Here is an 18,082-nt window from a genome sequence, read left to right as displayed (position 1 = left end):
CAAGCTGTATTTGAAAAAAAAAAAAAGTCAGAAAAAAATTAAGACAATGTAGGTTCTAACAGAGAACCTTCCACACCCTGTTTTGCCAAAAAAGATTTTTCCAATTTGTCATGCATTTTTGTAATATTGCAAATATTTCATAAGATCAGGCTAAGAATGTAGAAAACACACATTTAGACAGCATGTTTCTTAAAAGCTGCATTTTTGGACAAAATATTAACATGCACATTGAGTGAAACAATACAATAACTCAAGAACTACTCCAAAGGGGATACATTGAGAGACTTAATTCTCTTAAGAGGTATTCAGTTAAGCAAAATCTGCTGGGTTACATTTTAGTTTAATTAGAAATGGATATAATTTTTGTTTTATATACTGTTGCTCGACTTTAGTTTTACTCTGTGCATTTGTCATTGAAAGGAGGAAAAATTAGTGATACATATGATTAATGAAAAATAACAGGTTTCAAATTTGTATGGCTTGGAGGAAATCATCAAAAACAGGTATGTCAAAATGTTACCAAACTAAGGATTGCCCTGGCAGCTTGCTAAGGCCCTGACCCAAGAAAGCACTTAAGATCAGTGCAGTTGCTTGCGTGCTTGATCCCACACCACTGAAGTCAATGGAAGTTTTGCTGTTTCATGGGAGCAGGATCAGACCCAAAGCACTTTCCTGGATTGGGGCCTACAAGCCTAAGGACCATTCCACTTTGAATAAAATGGAAAAGAGCTTATATTTGTCCTCATTTTAAAGTATGGATGTAGGGCTTGCAGATACTATGGCCTTAACATGCAGTCCTCCAAATAATCTGATCAGAAGGGAGCATATAGTAATTTGGAAAATGAAGTATGAGGCGGCCACATTTCCATATTAGAAAGGAAAACGAACAGTAAAAACTCCATACTCCGTATCTGGCCTGAAAGCGGAATTTTGACTACTCCAATTAAGAATGACAGATGCCCAAACAGCAGTTTCAAAATAGACGTAAGTGATTATGAATGAGATCTATCAATTTTAAATTTTTCCAAAGGAAAAAAAACCACCCGGAACTCTGAGCAAAAAAGAGTTTTGATACAGATAAGTGAACTCTGTGAGAAAGAACAAACTAGTCCTAATATTTCATTATATAGTCATTTGGAAGCCAAAAGGTAATTCTGATCATTTTTCTTTGTGCTAGATAGCACTTTTTCAGAAACTACTGCCCCAGGCTTCAAAACCCACACATCTCAAAACTTCAATTTATTTTAAATAAATTATAAACATTTTTTTCTGTCACTATGTGTATTTCAAACCAAAGATCAAATATACTTAAATGTTCTTTTTATGCTTTTTCGAATTTAGTTATTTAATCAGACAACTAAACTACACTGCTACCCCGCTATAATGCGATCCGATATAACACGGGTTGGCATATAACGTGGTAGCAGCAGGGCTCCGGCGGCGCTTTAAAGGGTCCAGGGCTCCAGCTGCTGAGGGGAGCCCAGGGCCCTTTAAATCACTGCTGCAGCCCTGCCGCTGCTATCCCGGGGCTGCGGCAGTGGGGCTCGGCCAGTGATTTAAAGGGCCTGGGCTCACCACAGCGGCCGCAGCCTGGAGCTCTTTAAATCACCGCCGGAGCCCTGCCGCTGCTATCCCGGGGCTTTAGCAGTGGGGCTCGCTGGCGATTTAAAGGGCCCGGGGCTCCGGCTGCTGCGGGGAGCCCAGGGCCCTTTAAATCACTGCTGCAGCCCTGCTGCTGCTATCCCGGGGCTGCGGCAGCAGGGCTCGGCCAGCAATTTAAAGGGCCCGGGCTCCCCGCAGCGTCCGCCGCTACCCAGATATAACAGCATTTCACCTATAAGGCGGTAGGGATTTTTGGCTCCCCATGCCCACGTTATATCGGGGTAGAGGTGTATTTGCATTTTTCTTATATGGTTCGGCCAGGCCAAGAATCCCAGCATTTGTCTACAATGTTTTAACAACAGTTATTCAAAGTATTATCAGAGTTCTAGTTAACCCTCTCCCCAAAAAGAATGGAATTTATTCCTTGACAGTGAAATGACTATTTTACCACTTGGCAGCAATAAACATATCATGTGAAATCACTGTACAATATGAGTACTGGACTGAAATATATATATAAAATTTATGACTGGCAAGGACATAAGCCGTTAAAGGGTTACAAAGAATAATTTTTCCCCTAAGTAATTTATCAACTGCAACCTCAAATATGCCATTTTATTTTTAGAATAGTAGAATAATAAATCGTTTTGAAATGAAACTTTGGAAGAATACAGAACTACAATAATCAGATTTTAGTCTTCAATAAAGATTTAGTCAGACAGTACATCTGTTTAACAGTCCTCTTGTGTGCCCTCTGGTGGTTCTGTAGTCAGAGTATTGTATTGAGTCAAAAAAAATTTTTTTTCTGAATATTTACCAGATTAAGTCATTAATGCCATATGATTACTGATTTTTTTTTTGGATTTTTTTTTTTTTTTAAAGCAAGAGCACCCATTTTTACTCTAACTTTTTGAGAGTTCATAGGATGAAACATGCAGGTATTATAATTCAATTACAAAATTGAATCTGCAAAGTTTTAATTGAGAGTTGCCATTCTGAGCCTGCTGGTGGGCACAATCTCACGGAAAAGTGAAACCCATCACCGTGGCAGTATCGGGGCTTAACATTAGGGACCAAAGATCAGTTTACAGTCAGCTGTAACTCTGGTTTAGGATCAGCAGATGAACTGTACAACATGAGTTTAGAACTGCACTGTATGAGAAACAAACAAAATATCTAAAAGTAGTCAAGATCTTTTTGTGTTCACTCTGGATAGGAGCTAAACAGATTCTTCATCCCTTCTGTTTGAGACCACTGTAGAAAAGGAATCATCAATCTTTAACCATTAAAGATAAAATGCCATCTGGCAACAGTCAATTACAATTGAGAAACTTCTCAAACCAACCATCAACTCCACTCAATCACACAACTAAGGGCTTGACTACACTTGAAAGTTGCAGCGCTGGTGGAGGCTTTCCAGCGCTGCAATTAGTAACCGTCCACACCTGCAAGGCACATCCAGCACTGCAACTCCCTGGGTACAGCACTGGCTGTACACCTGGTCTGGTTGGGGTGTAACGATTGCAGCGCTGGTGATCCAGCGCTGCTCGACAAGTGTGGCCACACACCAGCACTGTTATTGGCCTCCAGGGTATTAGCAGATATCCCAGAATGCTTTTATAAATTACTCTCTTTGTTTTGTTATGCAGCCTCTCTTTGTTTTGTTGTGAACTCAGAGCTCCGGAGCTCCATTGATCCCGGAGCTGCTTATAACACAGCTCCTGTTTGCTGTGATCAATCTGTACCTGGCTGTGAACAATCAAATGAGATAATGAGGCAGGCAGGGAGTGAGTGTTTGCTTGACAGCGGGGAGTCCGTTTGGATGCAGGCTGTTTGCAATGAAGAGTTAAGACTAAGGGGTCGCAAACATTTTCTGATTTTTCAAGGCAGGAAGCTAAACACACAGTGTTGGCTCCAAAAATCCACTCTCTCTCTCTCCCCCCCGCTCCCTGTCACACTACACCACCCCCCAACCCCCTCTTTTGAAAAGCACGTTGCTGCCACTTGAACGCTGGGATAGCTGCCCATAATGCATCACTCCCAACAGCACTGCAAATGTTGCAAATGTGGCCACACACCAGCGCTGGTAGCTGTGAGTGTGGCCACACACCAGCGCTGTCCCTACACAGCTGCACGACCAGCGCTGTAACTCCCAGCGCTGCAACTTTCAAGTGTAGCCAAGCCCTAAGAAAATACTAGTTGTACTAGTTAGGGCACCTGGTAAAGCAGGACAAAAACTAGCTCACAGACTCTAGATGTGCTGCCCATATTGCCAAAGATGGGCTCATTTTTCAGCAAAATGATGTTTAGTCACCAATAGTGTGCAGTACAGAAATGTTAGTCAAAATCATCATTTATACATATATTTCACAGTTTGCATGAAGGGAGAAACACTTCAAATTACATGAGCTTCCACAAAAGTGTGCTGAGAATAATGGATATACACTCATTTCTGAACCATGTTCAGTAATTTGTTTCACAAACTGCCCTTCCTAAGTTCTCCATCAACATCTCTTTCCCCCACATTTTTCATAAATCATATAGATATTTTAAAGAAAAGTAGGAAATGAAGATGTAGGAAGCTACATTTTGCTGAAGCATGATAAAATGAGAGCTCATTTTCCCGTCCCTCCACTTTGTGATATAATATTATATACAAAAAGGTATTTAAGTCTTAACATATTTCAGTGAGTGCTTACCATTTCATCTTTCTCCCATTTGTCTGTGTTACTCTTGTCTTGGTTTACTATGTAACCAGGGGGGAGCCAGTTGACGGGTGGATCAAAAATAGATACCACCATACGACTAGGCAGCCCTTTCTTCTTCCCAAGACGATACAAGTTACAATTGCTGACCTTTAAGAAAAAAACGCTTATAAGTGTCTACATATACATGCATACAAAGGTACATGAGAATACAAATATAATCAATTTTATATGCCTAAACAAATTCTTGTCCATTTAAAATAAATGATAGCATGTTTGTAAAACAGTCATGCATTTCTTATTTAAAATAAAACACACATATAATAATTTATATACAGATATATTTTCCAGTTCTCAGAGGTTATTATGCAGCCTTCCTAATATTGTACCTGTGACTGGCCAAATCCTGGCCTAAAAACAGAAGTAACTTTTTAACATTTATGTTTATAGTTTCTTGAGAAGTTAAAGCCTTATTTATAAATAAATTTATAACTTTCTGAATAATAGTAAACATTTACACAATACACATCCCATTATACAGTAGCATTCTTGAGTACCACACCACCTTAACAAGATGTATCACAAGCCCATTGTTTAAATTAAAAAAAAAAATTAACAGTTCTGAGGAGAAGTTTGTCCATAAATGTAGCTTTAATTATGATATAATCCAGATATTAATTTATTTTGATGGTATATCAAATGAATTATTTTAGTCATTTTAAAGAAGAGAGGATTGTATTGTATAATTGTATTCCTAATACGCATGCTAGCAAATTTATAACACAGGCTGTAATTTTCTTTTAGACAGAAAATATCTGGTACATATAAATACGTATTAACATATTACCTATTCAGTGTTCAAATATTTTATCTATAAATCATGTATTGTAGCCAATGTTTAACAAAATAGCGATAGATCATTAGCTACTCACTTTTTTACTTCTCATATATGATAGGCGTCCCTCATGAGCATCTGGGTAAGTGCAAAACAAATATGTAGTGATGGCATGCTTTAAAAATGAATCACCAAGCATTTCGAGCCGCTCTAGATTAAATCCATCACTAGCATTTGAAAGAGTCAAAGCCTGAAGAATGAGACCAGGGTTTGGGCCAAGAGTTTTTGAGGAGTATCCACTGGAACAGTTCTTTTCAGAATCCATTCTGTCTTTTGAAAAATTAAGAGCTTCTGAAATATTGGTGGTCACTGCCATTTTGGGGCTTCCATCTGAGGTAGATTTGTTAACATTTCCATCACGGTATTTATTACTCAGTAGAGTACATTCATTGCTGGGTTTGGGCTGGTTCTCACTGTTGTATAAATTCTGAACGGGATATGAGGTAGTTGGTTGTACAGGTATTTCCTGCCTGCAGTAATTCAGTTGATTTCCTTGGCAAAGGTCTCTATTAACTAAATCACAATTGCCATTGGCAAGATTTTTATTATAAGAAACACCATTAATTGCTGCAAGTTCTACCGATACATCAATTTGGAGTTTACTGGGTGACTCATTGAGCAGTGTTATGTAGTTCACAGACATTTGGTCATGATTTTCTGCAGAGGAGGCTCTAGTAGCACCTTGATGTGCAGCATTTTCAGGGACTACAATTGTGCTGTGCTTACAGTAATTCTCATTCTCTGCTAAAGAAGAGCTAGGAATAGAGATGAAGGACTTGCTGTCAATGGACTTTTTCCACCCAAAGTCCAGATTAGGATATCTGCAAAATAAATGTTGATTTTGATTAAAAAATATCTCAAAGCGAAGGCATGAGAAAACTCCTTATATATGTACATTTCTACATATTTTAAAAGTATGGCTTTTTTTTTTTAAAAAGAAAGAACAATCATAGTGGAGTTGGATACTACAATTTACAATCAAGTATTTTCTAACTATATGCCCAACTGAAAAAATTATATGAGCCATACAGAGCAGATCAATTTTGCACTGTTGCAGCATTTGCAAATTTTCACTTAGTTATTCAAGAAGATTTATTATACATATATGTGTGGCACAGTAAATACCTGAAGTCTGCAGGAAGTGATTTAACCCCTACACCAGCATCAGTGGCTGTTTGGGCTCTCAGTTCCTCTGCTGTCAACAGGCAGTGCAGACGATAAAGTATGCTGGGGAGACAAACTGCTTTTCTCCACAGCGATGCTGGAATAGGATGTATAGCACAGAGTTCTGGAACCAATATCTTTGAAGGAGGGAGAGAGTTTTACTTTTAAAAATAATCTCAGAAATTCTTAAGTATGGTTAAGTAAGCAATTAAACACTTTAGAATGGAGAGCAGTTCATTACCTGCTTATTCTGCAGACTTTCCCACTTAGCTTTCCTCTTCTCAGCACTGCTTAGTGGAAGAGCTTTCCCCTTCTGGTTCAAATGGCGAGGAGTCAAAAGATTAAGTCTAAAAATATATTGTGAAAATATTTCCTTTAATGCAAATATGCAAAAAATTCTAATTAAACCATGCTGAACTAAGTTTTCAAATGATTTTGACCACCAACACAAAAAAACCCCCCCAGCAAATAAACAAAAAAAACCAACTTATTTTCAGAAAGCATTTGCCCTCTGAAAATCAGGCCCTTTAATGATGACTCAAGTTGACTGCCCAAAAATTGACATCAACATTTTTGAAAACTTTATCACACAGTTTACAGCAGAACTAAACGGTTCTTTATAAATGTTGCAAAACCATAAGATATAAAACCCGAAGATTTCAACTAGGTTTATACTATTCAGAATCTCCTCACCTTGAAGACGTGTGGTCCACATCCAGCAGTGGCTGGTTGAGATTGGTCAGGTCAAGATTATACTTTGTTTTATAATATTCAGCAAAAGTTTCATATTCAGGAGAAGGAAATTTACTGAGTGGAGTAAGATCAGTGTATACATCAGCTACATAGAATCGATGAGGCTGATCAAAATTTCGATACCTAAACAAAATCAGATAGTTTGGAATGAAAAGCATTCTTTGAGCAAATTTTCTACCTAAGGCTCTGATTCTGTATTGTGGGGAGGCCTAGCTCAGTGGTTTGAGCACTGGCCTGCTAAACCCAGGGTTGTGACTTTGATCCTTCAGGGGGCCATTTAGGGATCTGGGTCAAAAAAATCTGTCTGGGGACTGGTCCTGCTTTGAGAAGGGGTTGGACTAGATGATCCCCTGAGGTCCTGTCCAACCCTGATAATCTATGATTCTAAGCTGTTATATAACTCAAGTAATTAGTTTTTTGTGCAGAAACTGAATAGATGTGCCAAATCAAAGACTATGGTGATGAGGAGTGCAGTATAAGAACTTATATACAACAGAGTAGAAAAAAATTAATTACCCTATACCAGCGGGCGCCAGACGAAGGACCACTGCGGCGGTGGAGCACCTGCCGAAATGCCGCCGAATTCGAATTCGAAATTCGGCGGCATTTTGGCAGGTGCTCTCCAGGGGTTCAGGACGCGGGCGCATTAAGGTGCCCGCTGGCACCGCGTTGGGGACCACTACCCTATACAATTATTTTCTGTGAAGAGATAGGAACCCAGAACACCTAACTTTAATAAAGTTAAGTATAAATTTTAAAAGGGTTATGTATAATGAAATAAATATATACTTTAGACTGTCTGCTTCAATCTGAGCACTTATTTTACAAATGATAAATATTTTTGTTAACCAATATAGAAATTTAGTCCCAACATTTTTAATTTTTCAGAAGCTCTTAAATATGTTTAAACTTTTCTATAAAAAAAGTTGGTCCTATCACACAATTTTAGAATGATTAAATAAACAGATTTTTTTTGTTATTTCAACAAGCTGTTATTTCAAATAATAAAAAAAATCCCTAAAACAAACCAAAACCACCACAAGCCAAATGCAAAATTAAAAAATCCCTTGAAGAAAGATGGGAGGATGTTTGTCCCATAGGGTAGGTGAATGTTCCACAGAAGCCAGAATGATACAAACTTATACCAATACTACACTTGGCATTTCAGCCTGGTTCTTATCCCATTTATGGCCTCTTCCTTCTTACAAAAGTAGAAAAAGTTTCAAATATCCATTTTCTAGCACTGGAATACTCCAGAGGTTTAGTACTGCCATTTAAAGCTAGTATAAATGAGATGTTCACAGCCATTTTGCACAAATTGTGATAGCTAGCAAGATATATTCTTAACTATGAGATTTGCATATTTATTTTTTGGCACTTTGGTCTTAGTTTCTGATGTGTCTGTCATTTTCCATTCCTATCTAAATATTTACAGATCTGAGTAGACTTCTCTAAATGAAGTAAAATCTTTAATAATGTATTTAATCTTTTCAACCTTATTCCAAAGTGGCAACCAAGATTGTTACTTTCCATGACCATTTGATTTATTTTTTTTCAAAATACTTGAAAACAGCGGATGCTTAAGTTAAAGCAGCCTTCAGGAAACTCATTTATCTTATCAGCCCTTAAATACTTATTATGTGTACTCTAATGATTCTGAGCACTGTACAAACACATAGTTAAGAGATAATCCCCTGCAGTCAAACAGGGGTATAACAAGGGTAACTGATAGAAACATGTTACTATGTAGACTGAATACATGCACTAACTGCAGGTTTTAAAAGGTTTTCTCTTTTAAGATACAATTGAATATTCTGTCTCATTTGTTTGTGTCAGTAGTCCATGTTGCCCACCCCACCTTGCCTAGCCATTACCAGTTGGCAACAAATAATTCTCGCTAGGAGTGTAATTCAAGTCTCCCCCTCCTGAACTCCTAAGTCTCCCATTGTTACTACTACCAATGCAGTTCCACTGGGGGTAGTAACAGAGGGGGTGCTAGTGAAGACCACACACTGTGTTTTAACCACAATGGGGCAGATCCCCAGCTGGGATCAAATGTCATAGTTTCACTGAAGTCAATGCAACTATGACATTTATGCCAGTTTAGGACCTACCCCCATGCCATTGAGCCATTCTTAGATGACACGTGGTTAAAACACTGGTGGCCTACTAGCAGCTTGTCTCCGCTATCATTCCTATCGTTGATACTGCAGATGGAGCTGCACTGAGAGGGTCATTCTTCACTGTCTTTGGGACTGCTCTGGCAAGACTTCAGTATCAAGGAGATGTAACTAGAGATAGGATCACCACCAGTTTCCCCAATTTAAAATAGTTCCAGTAAACTAGCTGCTGGTAGTCACAGCTTTTGGCAGAATACTATGAAAGTTAGGTGGTGACTTGCACTGTTCCTTATGGGGATGTAACAGATTTTGTAGTGACCATACATTAAAATCCCAGTATTATATTTCTGTATGAATCATGCCACAAACTTGTCATCAAAATGACTCTATTTTTAAATAATGTAATTTGTCATCAGGTTTATTATGTATGCTAAATATAGGCAATTGCTTTGCTCCAATACATAAGTTACATCACTTCTATGGCAAATATTTATACAGATACATTTTCTACACACTGAATGTCATAGATGATACAATCCTCACCTTGGAATGATAACTGCATCCTGGTAATCTTCTAATTTGAAAATAAATGGAGTTTCTTTTGTGTACTTTGTACTGGGAATGCCTGTACGTGCTTCAGATTTTTCAATATCTTCCATGAACTTAAAGTCAATGTCCAAAGTGCCGGAGTCATCAACTTAAAAAGAAAAGACATATTTCATTTGGTTTCCCAAACTGGAAGCTGAATTATTTTTTAACTTGCAAAGACTATTTGCTGTCAATACACTCTTTGCCTCCCCTCTTCCCTAAAATCTTGAGGGAAACCTTGCACTTATAACAGCACACCTAGATAGTTTTAGATTCTTCCTGGTTCACCTAAAAACATACCGCTAAAAGATGATTTGTGCTAATTTCAAGCACACTTAGAATTTCAAAGAAGTGGGGAAAGGTAACAGAAACCAACCTGCATACTAATATATTCTTGCTGTTACTATATTAAATGATATATGAAATATGATAACTCTGAAGGCTGACAGAATACTAAAGTAACTAGTCTGTTATAAAGCAAACTAAAGGGAATGTTTAAAGAAACTCAATCCTTACCAACATTAAGAGGTAGAACACAATAGGCTGAATCAGCTTCTGTAGGTCTGAACTCTAGTGCAGGTTTCTCAAGCCGAAGAATATGTGAGAAAATGTACTGGTGAAGTCTTGTGACCAGCTCAAGCATTTGTAAAGACAACATAAAACCAGACTTCTTTAGCTCAATAGATATAGTAACCTCTCCAGAACGTGTGTACACAGGAAAGTGAGGAATCTAAGTACATAAAGAGAAAACAAAAGATAAAAATTAGATACTGAAAGACGTCTTAGAAAATACCATACATACTTCTTCCAGAATAGGACTGTCTCTATAGCACAGTGATTAATGTTTTTGTCAGGATTTAGGTATTAATGAACATTAATTTACACATACAGAAATGCAAGTGGAAGCCACCATTTTGACACAGTTTCACTGTTCAGAAAAGTTTAAGTTCTCTCTGACCTAGAAAATAACCTTTTTTTTTTTTTTTTTTTTTTTAAGAGAGCAGGGACTACCTGATAAAGTTTCCTTTTTTAAACTTTGGCTTCTCTCTAGAGTTTTTCTTAATTGCCCTGCATTTTCTTATCAATAAGAAGGGCAGTGCTATCCTCATGTCTTCACTGAGGATTTCATTCTCTCCTGTGAAAAGAGACTAGGTGAAGGACATTTTCTTCTGGATTTGATCCTTAACTGTTTCTTTCAGGATTGATCAGAATCTGAATAAAAAACAATGCAATCATCCCTTTCCTTGTGCTACTGAGAACTAGCATGAAGGATTTTACTTGTTTCTCAACTTGTCAGCCAGTTTTATAGGAGGCAGGTGTGGAGAGCCATTGCTAGAAACGGGCTTGGTGGTGATGCTGTGCATGAGCTGATTCACTAGTGCTTGCTCTTTATGTAATTGGAATTACATAGTTTCCCAGAGGCTGACTGATAAGATTCTGTGCCCAGAAGGGCATAGAAATATAAATGAGTGGCCCAAAGGGTCTGAACGGCATTGGGGGAGGAATGTGCTGAGAAAGAGGATGTGTAATGGGGCTTCTGTCCCTATAACACACAAAATCTATGGGATGATTTATGGGGAGGGAGATGTTATTACCTTTACCAATAGTCAGATGCAGTCTTCTGGGAGTGAGGGAGTTGATGAATGTGGGATAGGCACCCCAGGAATGCTAGGTGGACACTACAGTGAGGGAGCAGCAGAGCTCTAAAAGTGTCCATTACCCCTGCACTGTGATGCCACAGAGTCCTGCTGCTATAGAGGTGCTGAAGGAGCTGGTGATACTGCTGAGTGCAGGGCCATGGTTGGTATTGTGTGGACAAGCCCTCTGAACAGGTAACAGAACATGATTTGTTCTGAACACAACATAAGCACAGAACCCCTCTCAATGGATGGCTGGGAAAAAAACACAGAAAGAGGTATATTTCCTCAGCCTGTTCTTAGCCTTATTTCCCATGTTCAGCTCAGATGAGGCTAGTCATAAATGTCCTACCTTAGGAGAAGAATTTGGCACTCTCAATCAGAGAATATAAAATTACAATGAGAAATGTTTGATAGGAAGAAGTTAAACTGTGGATATAACTGTAGACAATACTCTATGATAATTGGAGATCCAGTTTTCAAGATTGCTCCAGGAAGGCAGAATTGACATGTGCTCTGGTCTCTGGCCTGCCTCAGTGCTTTGAGTCATGAATAGTAGTAGGATTGTCAGGCACAGACGGGTAAGAGAAAGTCAGATTCATTACCTGAGGTATAGGTTTGGCTGTCAGTATTCCAAAGCATCGTGTTGTATCCTCAGGAGGATACAGCTTTCGCCTCCTAAAGTTGAGCTCATCAGGCAAAGGGGTAGTTAACACCATTCCTATTACATACAGATAACAGGGATGATCAGGTTTGGGGTAACTATCTCTCAAACATTCTGGAATCTACAATCAAAGAGAGAAAAATACATTAATATGACTATTTCAGCAAAGTTCACTTGAATTCTCATTCCTAGAACAAATATTTCATAAGATCTGTTGAGACTGGTATGAAACAAAATTATAATACTTTATTAAAACCTTTGGAGATATGTTTCTAAAAGGCAGAATAGGAAAATTCACACAAACTAAACTGAATTCCCCCCCCACCCCCTTTTTCTTGAACAACAAGACCCATTATAACTGGTCTTCAGCCTACTTGCAGGTTGGTGTCAAAACCAGACTTCACAGTCATTAGTCAGCAGGAGAATGCCTCATGCCCAGAAATTCCTGCTAGCTGAGACAAGTATTACTTTCCTAAATTAACAATTGTGTTCTACGCTGAAAAAGAAAAGCCTCTCCTACTGAAGAACACCAGAATAATCTTCCCTATGAATAAACTGAAAGCTTTGAATGCCATTTTCCATATCTATCCATCTCTGGATGAGTCCTTTGCGTCCATGCTCTATGGACCTTATTTCTCAAATAAAGGCAGATTTTATATAAAAGGCTGGATAAGTCTTCCCATTCTTCATTCTGCTAAGATTCAAAGACCCATTGCACTAGGATGTTCTCAGTAGTATGCCTCCAAAATGAGAAGCAAGTTCAACCTTTACTTATGTACACCAAAAAATGAGGCAAACTATATCTACACCCCATCTTTCCTTGGCTGTGGCACTGGCCACAGAATTCTTCTGCATAAAATGACACTGGCTGAAGTTTGGATGACCAATCTGTGGATTTCACTGAACATATGCATTTATGGTGACTATGTAACTGCCTTCCAGCTCTCCTTGTAGAAACAATATAACTTCTCTGCTCCTGTGCTCATCATTACTCTTAAGAAATAGGATTTGATATTTGATATACGAGTAAGGTTTACTATTTTGTAGGAGTGAAAAATGATCCATCTGGATTAATAAAAAAAACTAGGTGTTTTAGATACCCTCTTGGCTTTTACATAAAAAACGCTGAGTGCTTCTTATAGATCTGAAGTGTACTAAAGCTTCTTTTCCAGATGTAAAGAGTTGGGACAAAAACTCGGAAAAAACTCTTGATTTCTATGAAAAAAACAGAGTTTTCTTTTTGCCAGTTTGAAAAATCATCTCAGAATGACAGGTATTTTACTGAGCCTTTTGAGCATACTCCATATTGCAAAAAGTCACCTTGTTGAGGTAACAGATATTGGGAAGGACACTCTGATGGAAAGGAAATATGACAATACCTCTTCCAGTGGTTCAAACTGATGAGTTCTTAGTGCTGTAAAAAATAAGTTTTCCCCATTTACCCTGGATTGTTCAATCGACTGCTTCTGAAGAGGTCCTCTCTTCTGTTGTACTTCCGGGACTGAAAATTTCATGTTATCTATATTCCTTTCTATAATACCTGACTAGGGCCTAGTTTTCCCTAGATGTCTGTGACTACCTTATCCATTGGTTTCCAAAAAGCTTCCCACTGGAGAGTGTGGGAATTGCCAGAAGCTGATTTACCTGGACAAATATTCTCTACGATTGATGCTACATATGCCTACATGATACTGTATTGTATCCCACTGCTCTGGGTGAGAGCAATAGAATATCCCTAGATGTGACTGAAGGCTGCTGATAAAGAATTTTTCCAGAAAGATGACACAAAACTTCTCTTGCAAAGTACACAGAGGTTGTGGATGTCCACAGTCACCTTGCAACTCCTTCTGATTAAGGAGTCCACTCTCCCATCCATGATGTCTTTTTGGTGGAAAAATCTCCCTCAGCTGGGATCACCAAGTCCTTGATGGAGAGGAATGAGATACGTGTGCGCACCAAGTCTATTTCTGGGACAGACACCAGGTTGGATCTGGACTGGTGCATATGGTAGAACCTTTGGGTTGCCTTTCCAGTCTCTTGCCTCTGTTTTTAATTGAGGTTGCCATGGCCCTCCTGAGCAGCTACAAAATACACTGGTTGAAAGGATATATCCTGTACTACTAATTATCAATCCTCTGGAAGGAATTTCAGGGAATGGGGCCTTCTTCTGTTACCAGTGATTGACAGGGCTGGTTCTACATCCATGGAAGCAAGCTGAAGACCCATCATAATGAATCTTTGGAACTTTCCATGATGAAGAATAAAGAATGCAGCTTATAACAAATCTGTCAAAGTGACAGATCAACTCTGCACTAATTGTCCTATTATATATTATGTTAAACAAATCTAATAGAAGAATACTCCTGTAAAGCGATAAACATGTTTATAAAATAACGTGACTTACACCAACACTGTGCCTTAATAAATCTCTATTTGAAAAAAGTAATCTCTACCAACTTAAGGTTCAAACTGAAATAATCTGATGTTCCATGTTCAAATGGTAAACCTTTAAATCAAAATTAAATATCTGAAATTAATAAAAAGCAGCGAGTTCTGCCTCTGGAAGTGTCCAAAAGTCAAAATTACCCACAACACAACAACAGTCTGAGTCACACGACTTCATTTCACAGACTTCAGAAAAAGAAATTCTTTACTTTCTATACTTTGACATATTGAACTGGATGCTGAAGTTTTACAAACTTCTGACACTTGTTAGTTTCTTTGGGACAAGTTTTCCACTCAATTACATTAGTGAAACTTCACTGACTTCAACAGAATTGCACTGGTACAACAGAATTTGGTCCATGATTTTCAAGACTCCAGCAGTCTTGAAAATCATGAGAGCGCTATCTTTGATAGAGAGCTATCTTTGTGATGAACAGAAGAAAAACTGTCTGGATATGACAACTAGACAATTTTTTTTCAAAATAAGAAAAGAAACTTCATCCAAAACTTCATAATTTCTTTTTGTTTCTTTCAACCAGCTTTGAAAGCTATAATATACATAGTAATTATACATGGGATAAAATGCAACTAGCTAATTTTTTTTAAACAAAAAATTGCTAGCTAGCATGCAAAATACTTTTCATTCCTCTGAATAGATTTACCTTGACAGCTAGTACCTACACTCTTTTCTCTAAGAGAGAGACAGACTTGCAGCTAGAAGTCAGTACTATACATTTTTTAATGTAAAGACCATCCTGCTAAAAAGTTTGAAACACACCTTAAAATAAAACCTTCATTTGAAAAACACTCCTTTGTCAGACAAGTTAGAGACTTAAACTTAGAAAGCTTGTCTTATTTCTAGGCTATAACAGAATCTATTAAATCTTGGATGTGGACAGCAATGAATGATACTAACAGCTTTAGGGTAGCACTGCCTTCGTTTTGTAGACCCTGGTCTTCCTGGAACACTGGTTTCCTCTTCATCATGTAAATCAAGTTCCTCCTCATACTTAACCGTTTCTTTTCCAACCGGCATCAAGTGATCATCCAGTTCACCTAATTTTATTAATGAGTTACAGGTGAATAGTAGCATGAATAATCACATTTCAATTTTTCAAATATTATGGATTAGCTGTGTTCATTCAATGAAATAACTAGCATCTTGCAGGTTATATGGAATTGAGGGTATGGCTACACTGCAATTAAAAATCTGCAGCTGGCCCATGCCAGCTGACTCAGGCTCACAGGGCTTGGGCTAAGGGGCTGTTTAACTGTGGTGTAGATGTTAGGGTTCAGACTAGAGCTCATGCTGTAATACCCAGCGAGGTGGGAAGGTCCCAGAGCTCAGGCTGCAGCTCAAGCCTGAACATCTACACTGTCATTAAACAGACCAAGCCCGAGACAGCCAGCACGGGCCACCCACCGGTGTCCGATTAAAGTGTAAACATACCTTTAGAGGCTACACAATATTTAGGTGGCCTCAGTAAACAGTAGTGAGAACATGCTAATCATGATACCGTGTACACATTAACTTCTTACCAGTTAAAGTTGCTCATTTGTTCTGAGTAAAAATAATACTGATGCAGAACTCTAGATTTCCAAAGTACATTTAAAATAAAAAATTAAATATTCTCCCTGTGCTGAACTTGTCACAGAAAAATCAACTTCCCACACCAATTAAAGGCAGCCGGGGACTGAATTACTTGATTGGACTAATTTGCACATAGTAATCTCAACTACCCAGGATTTCTTATTCCCCTTTCTTTGGATATGTACAGACTTTGGATATGTACAGACTCTGTACTGGTTTAGAGCACCTCTAGCAATATTCTACAGGATAGTGTGTTTTTTAAAAAACAATAGAGAAATGTACTTATAACATATTTACTAGCAGCGATACAGCTGAAGTCAGCATGAGATTTTCATTTTTTGACCATGTTCTATGGCTCAGAGAAAATCTGCTTTGCCCTCTTTAGAAATGGAGATTACTTTTAACTGGAAGTTCTTCGAGATGTGTGGTCCCTGACTGTATTCCACATGTGGATACACATGCACATCATGAGCCCGAGACCAGAAAAATCTTGCAAATAGTGTCTATTGGTCCATGCCTGCGCCCTGGTTTCCCTTGTGCTCTATACTGGGGATATAAGTGGAAGTGCGGACCAAGCACACAAATGGGAGGACTATAAGGCCTAATTTTTTTTCTAAGCCATTTAAGAATCAAAATTAGAGGAAGTTAAAACTAAAACTGCCTAGTGAACCACCAATTCCCAGAAAGTTCATTCATTTTCTCCAGGTATTTAAATTTCCAACAAACATAGATAACTATTAAAAAATGCCTCTCCAGTTCTTTCTCTACCACAAATCCAGTTGTAATTCAAAGACGGGGGGGGGGGGGGGAGGAGGGTATGTAGTGGAATACAAATAGGAATGCATCTTGTAGAACTTCCAGTTACAGGTTAAGTAATTTCCATTTCTTTTGTGTGTGCTGGTCCCTATGTGTATTCCACACAATTGCTGACAAACAGTATTCAAAGAGGAGGAGGATGCAGGCAGTATATATGCTTGCCAGACTGCAGCTCCAAAGGCTGTCAGCAGAAGAGTCTTGGGCCAATATATCATGTTTTGCGAAAGTGTTGCTGGAACTCCAGGTTGCCACCTTGAATGTCCAGTAGAGAGTGTCTTCTCTGAGAGAAGCTACTTAGGCTTTCTGTGCTCTAGTGGAATAGATGTGCTTGTTAAAAAAAAAAAAAAAAATCCATGCAAGGTATGGCTGTACTTCATTTAGACACCCATGGCTGGCCTGTGCCAGCTGACTAAGGCTCACAGGGCATTTTAATTGTGGAATAGACATTTGGGCTCAGGCTGCCTCCCACCTCGAAGGGTTCTACAGCTCAGGCTCTAGCCTGAGCCTAGAAGCCTACACCGCAATTAAACAGCCCCTTACCTTGCAGCCCATGAGCCCGAGTCAGCTAGCATGGGCCAGACATGGGTTTTTAATTACAGTGTAGACATACCATTAGAGTCTCTGAGAAAATATAGCAAAACAAGCATGAGGTCAAGCAACAACAACAAACAGTCTAGGAGATTTTCTAAAAGGTTTCATTCTTTGGATGTAGAACACCAGTAGTTTATGTAGAATTCGGATGAAGGGGAGAGGATACTGTAACTTTGTGACATGTAGTGTAGGGTGGGTCAGCCATAAGAGCCCCCAGCTCATTCGCCCTTCTGACCAACATAATGGCAACCAGGAAGGCGACCGTCCTTGATAGGTAGGACATTAAGCAGATGGCCAACGGTTCTACAGGTGGCCTGGTAACTGTTGAAAGTACAAGACTGATGTCCTACTGTGGCATTGGCTTCATTACTGGTGGATCGGTCCTGGTCAAACCCTTTAGGAATCTGGTTGATACCAAATGAGTAAAGAGTAGCTATCAATCAGCGGATTGCATGCACTGATGCTGCTAGGTGAGGCCACAGCAAGCTAATATAGCGACTCAATGTCTTAA

At 38.7% G+C, this 18,082-nt stretch overlaps 1 protein-coding gene across 1 annotated transcript in view; it reads right to left on the bottom strand.

The window, feature by feature from the left end:
• Positions 1-18,082, bottom strand: part of DICER1 (dicer 1, ribonuclease III) — a 100,059-nt gene that overhangs the window by 14,513 nt on the left and 67,464 nt on the right. The window contains exons 17-25 of the mRNA XM_045015228.1: positions 15,490-15,629; positions 12,070-12,249; positions 10,344-10,557; positions 9,783-9,936; positions 7,060-7,242; positions 6,608-6,713; positions 6,328-6,503; positions 5,240-6,023; positions 4,302-4,457 (exon numbers count right to left, since the gene is read on the bottom strand). Of these exons, the coding sequence (XP_044871163.1) occupies positions 4,302-4,457; positions 5,240-6,023; positions 6,328-6,503; positions 6,608-6,713; positions 7,060-7,242; positions 9,783-9,936; positions 10,344-10,557; positions 12,070-12,249; positions 15,490-15,629 (2,093 nt within the window). The remainder of the gene's footprint in view (positions 1-4,301; positions 4,458-5,239; positions 6,024-6,327; positions 6,504-6,607; positions 6,714-7,059; positions 7,243-9,782; positions 9,937-10,343; positions 10,558-12,069; positions 12,250-15,489; positions 15,630-18,082) is intronic.

Source organism: Mauremys mutica, chromosome 4 (genome assembly GCF_020497125.1).
Source record: "Mauremys mutica isolate MM-2020 ecotype Southern chromosome 4, ASM2049712v1, whole genome shotgun sequence".
Taxonomy (NCBI): Eukaryota; Metazoa; Chordata; order Testudines; family Geoemydidae; genus Mauremys; species Mauremys mutica.
The sequence above is the reverse complement of the archived record's forward strand: the minus strand, read 5'-3'. Positions and strand labels throughout refer to the sequence as shown.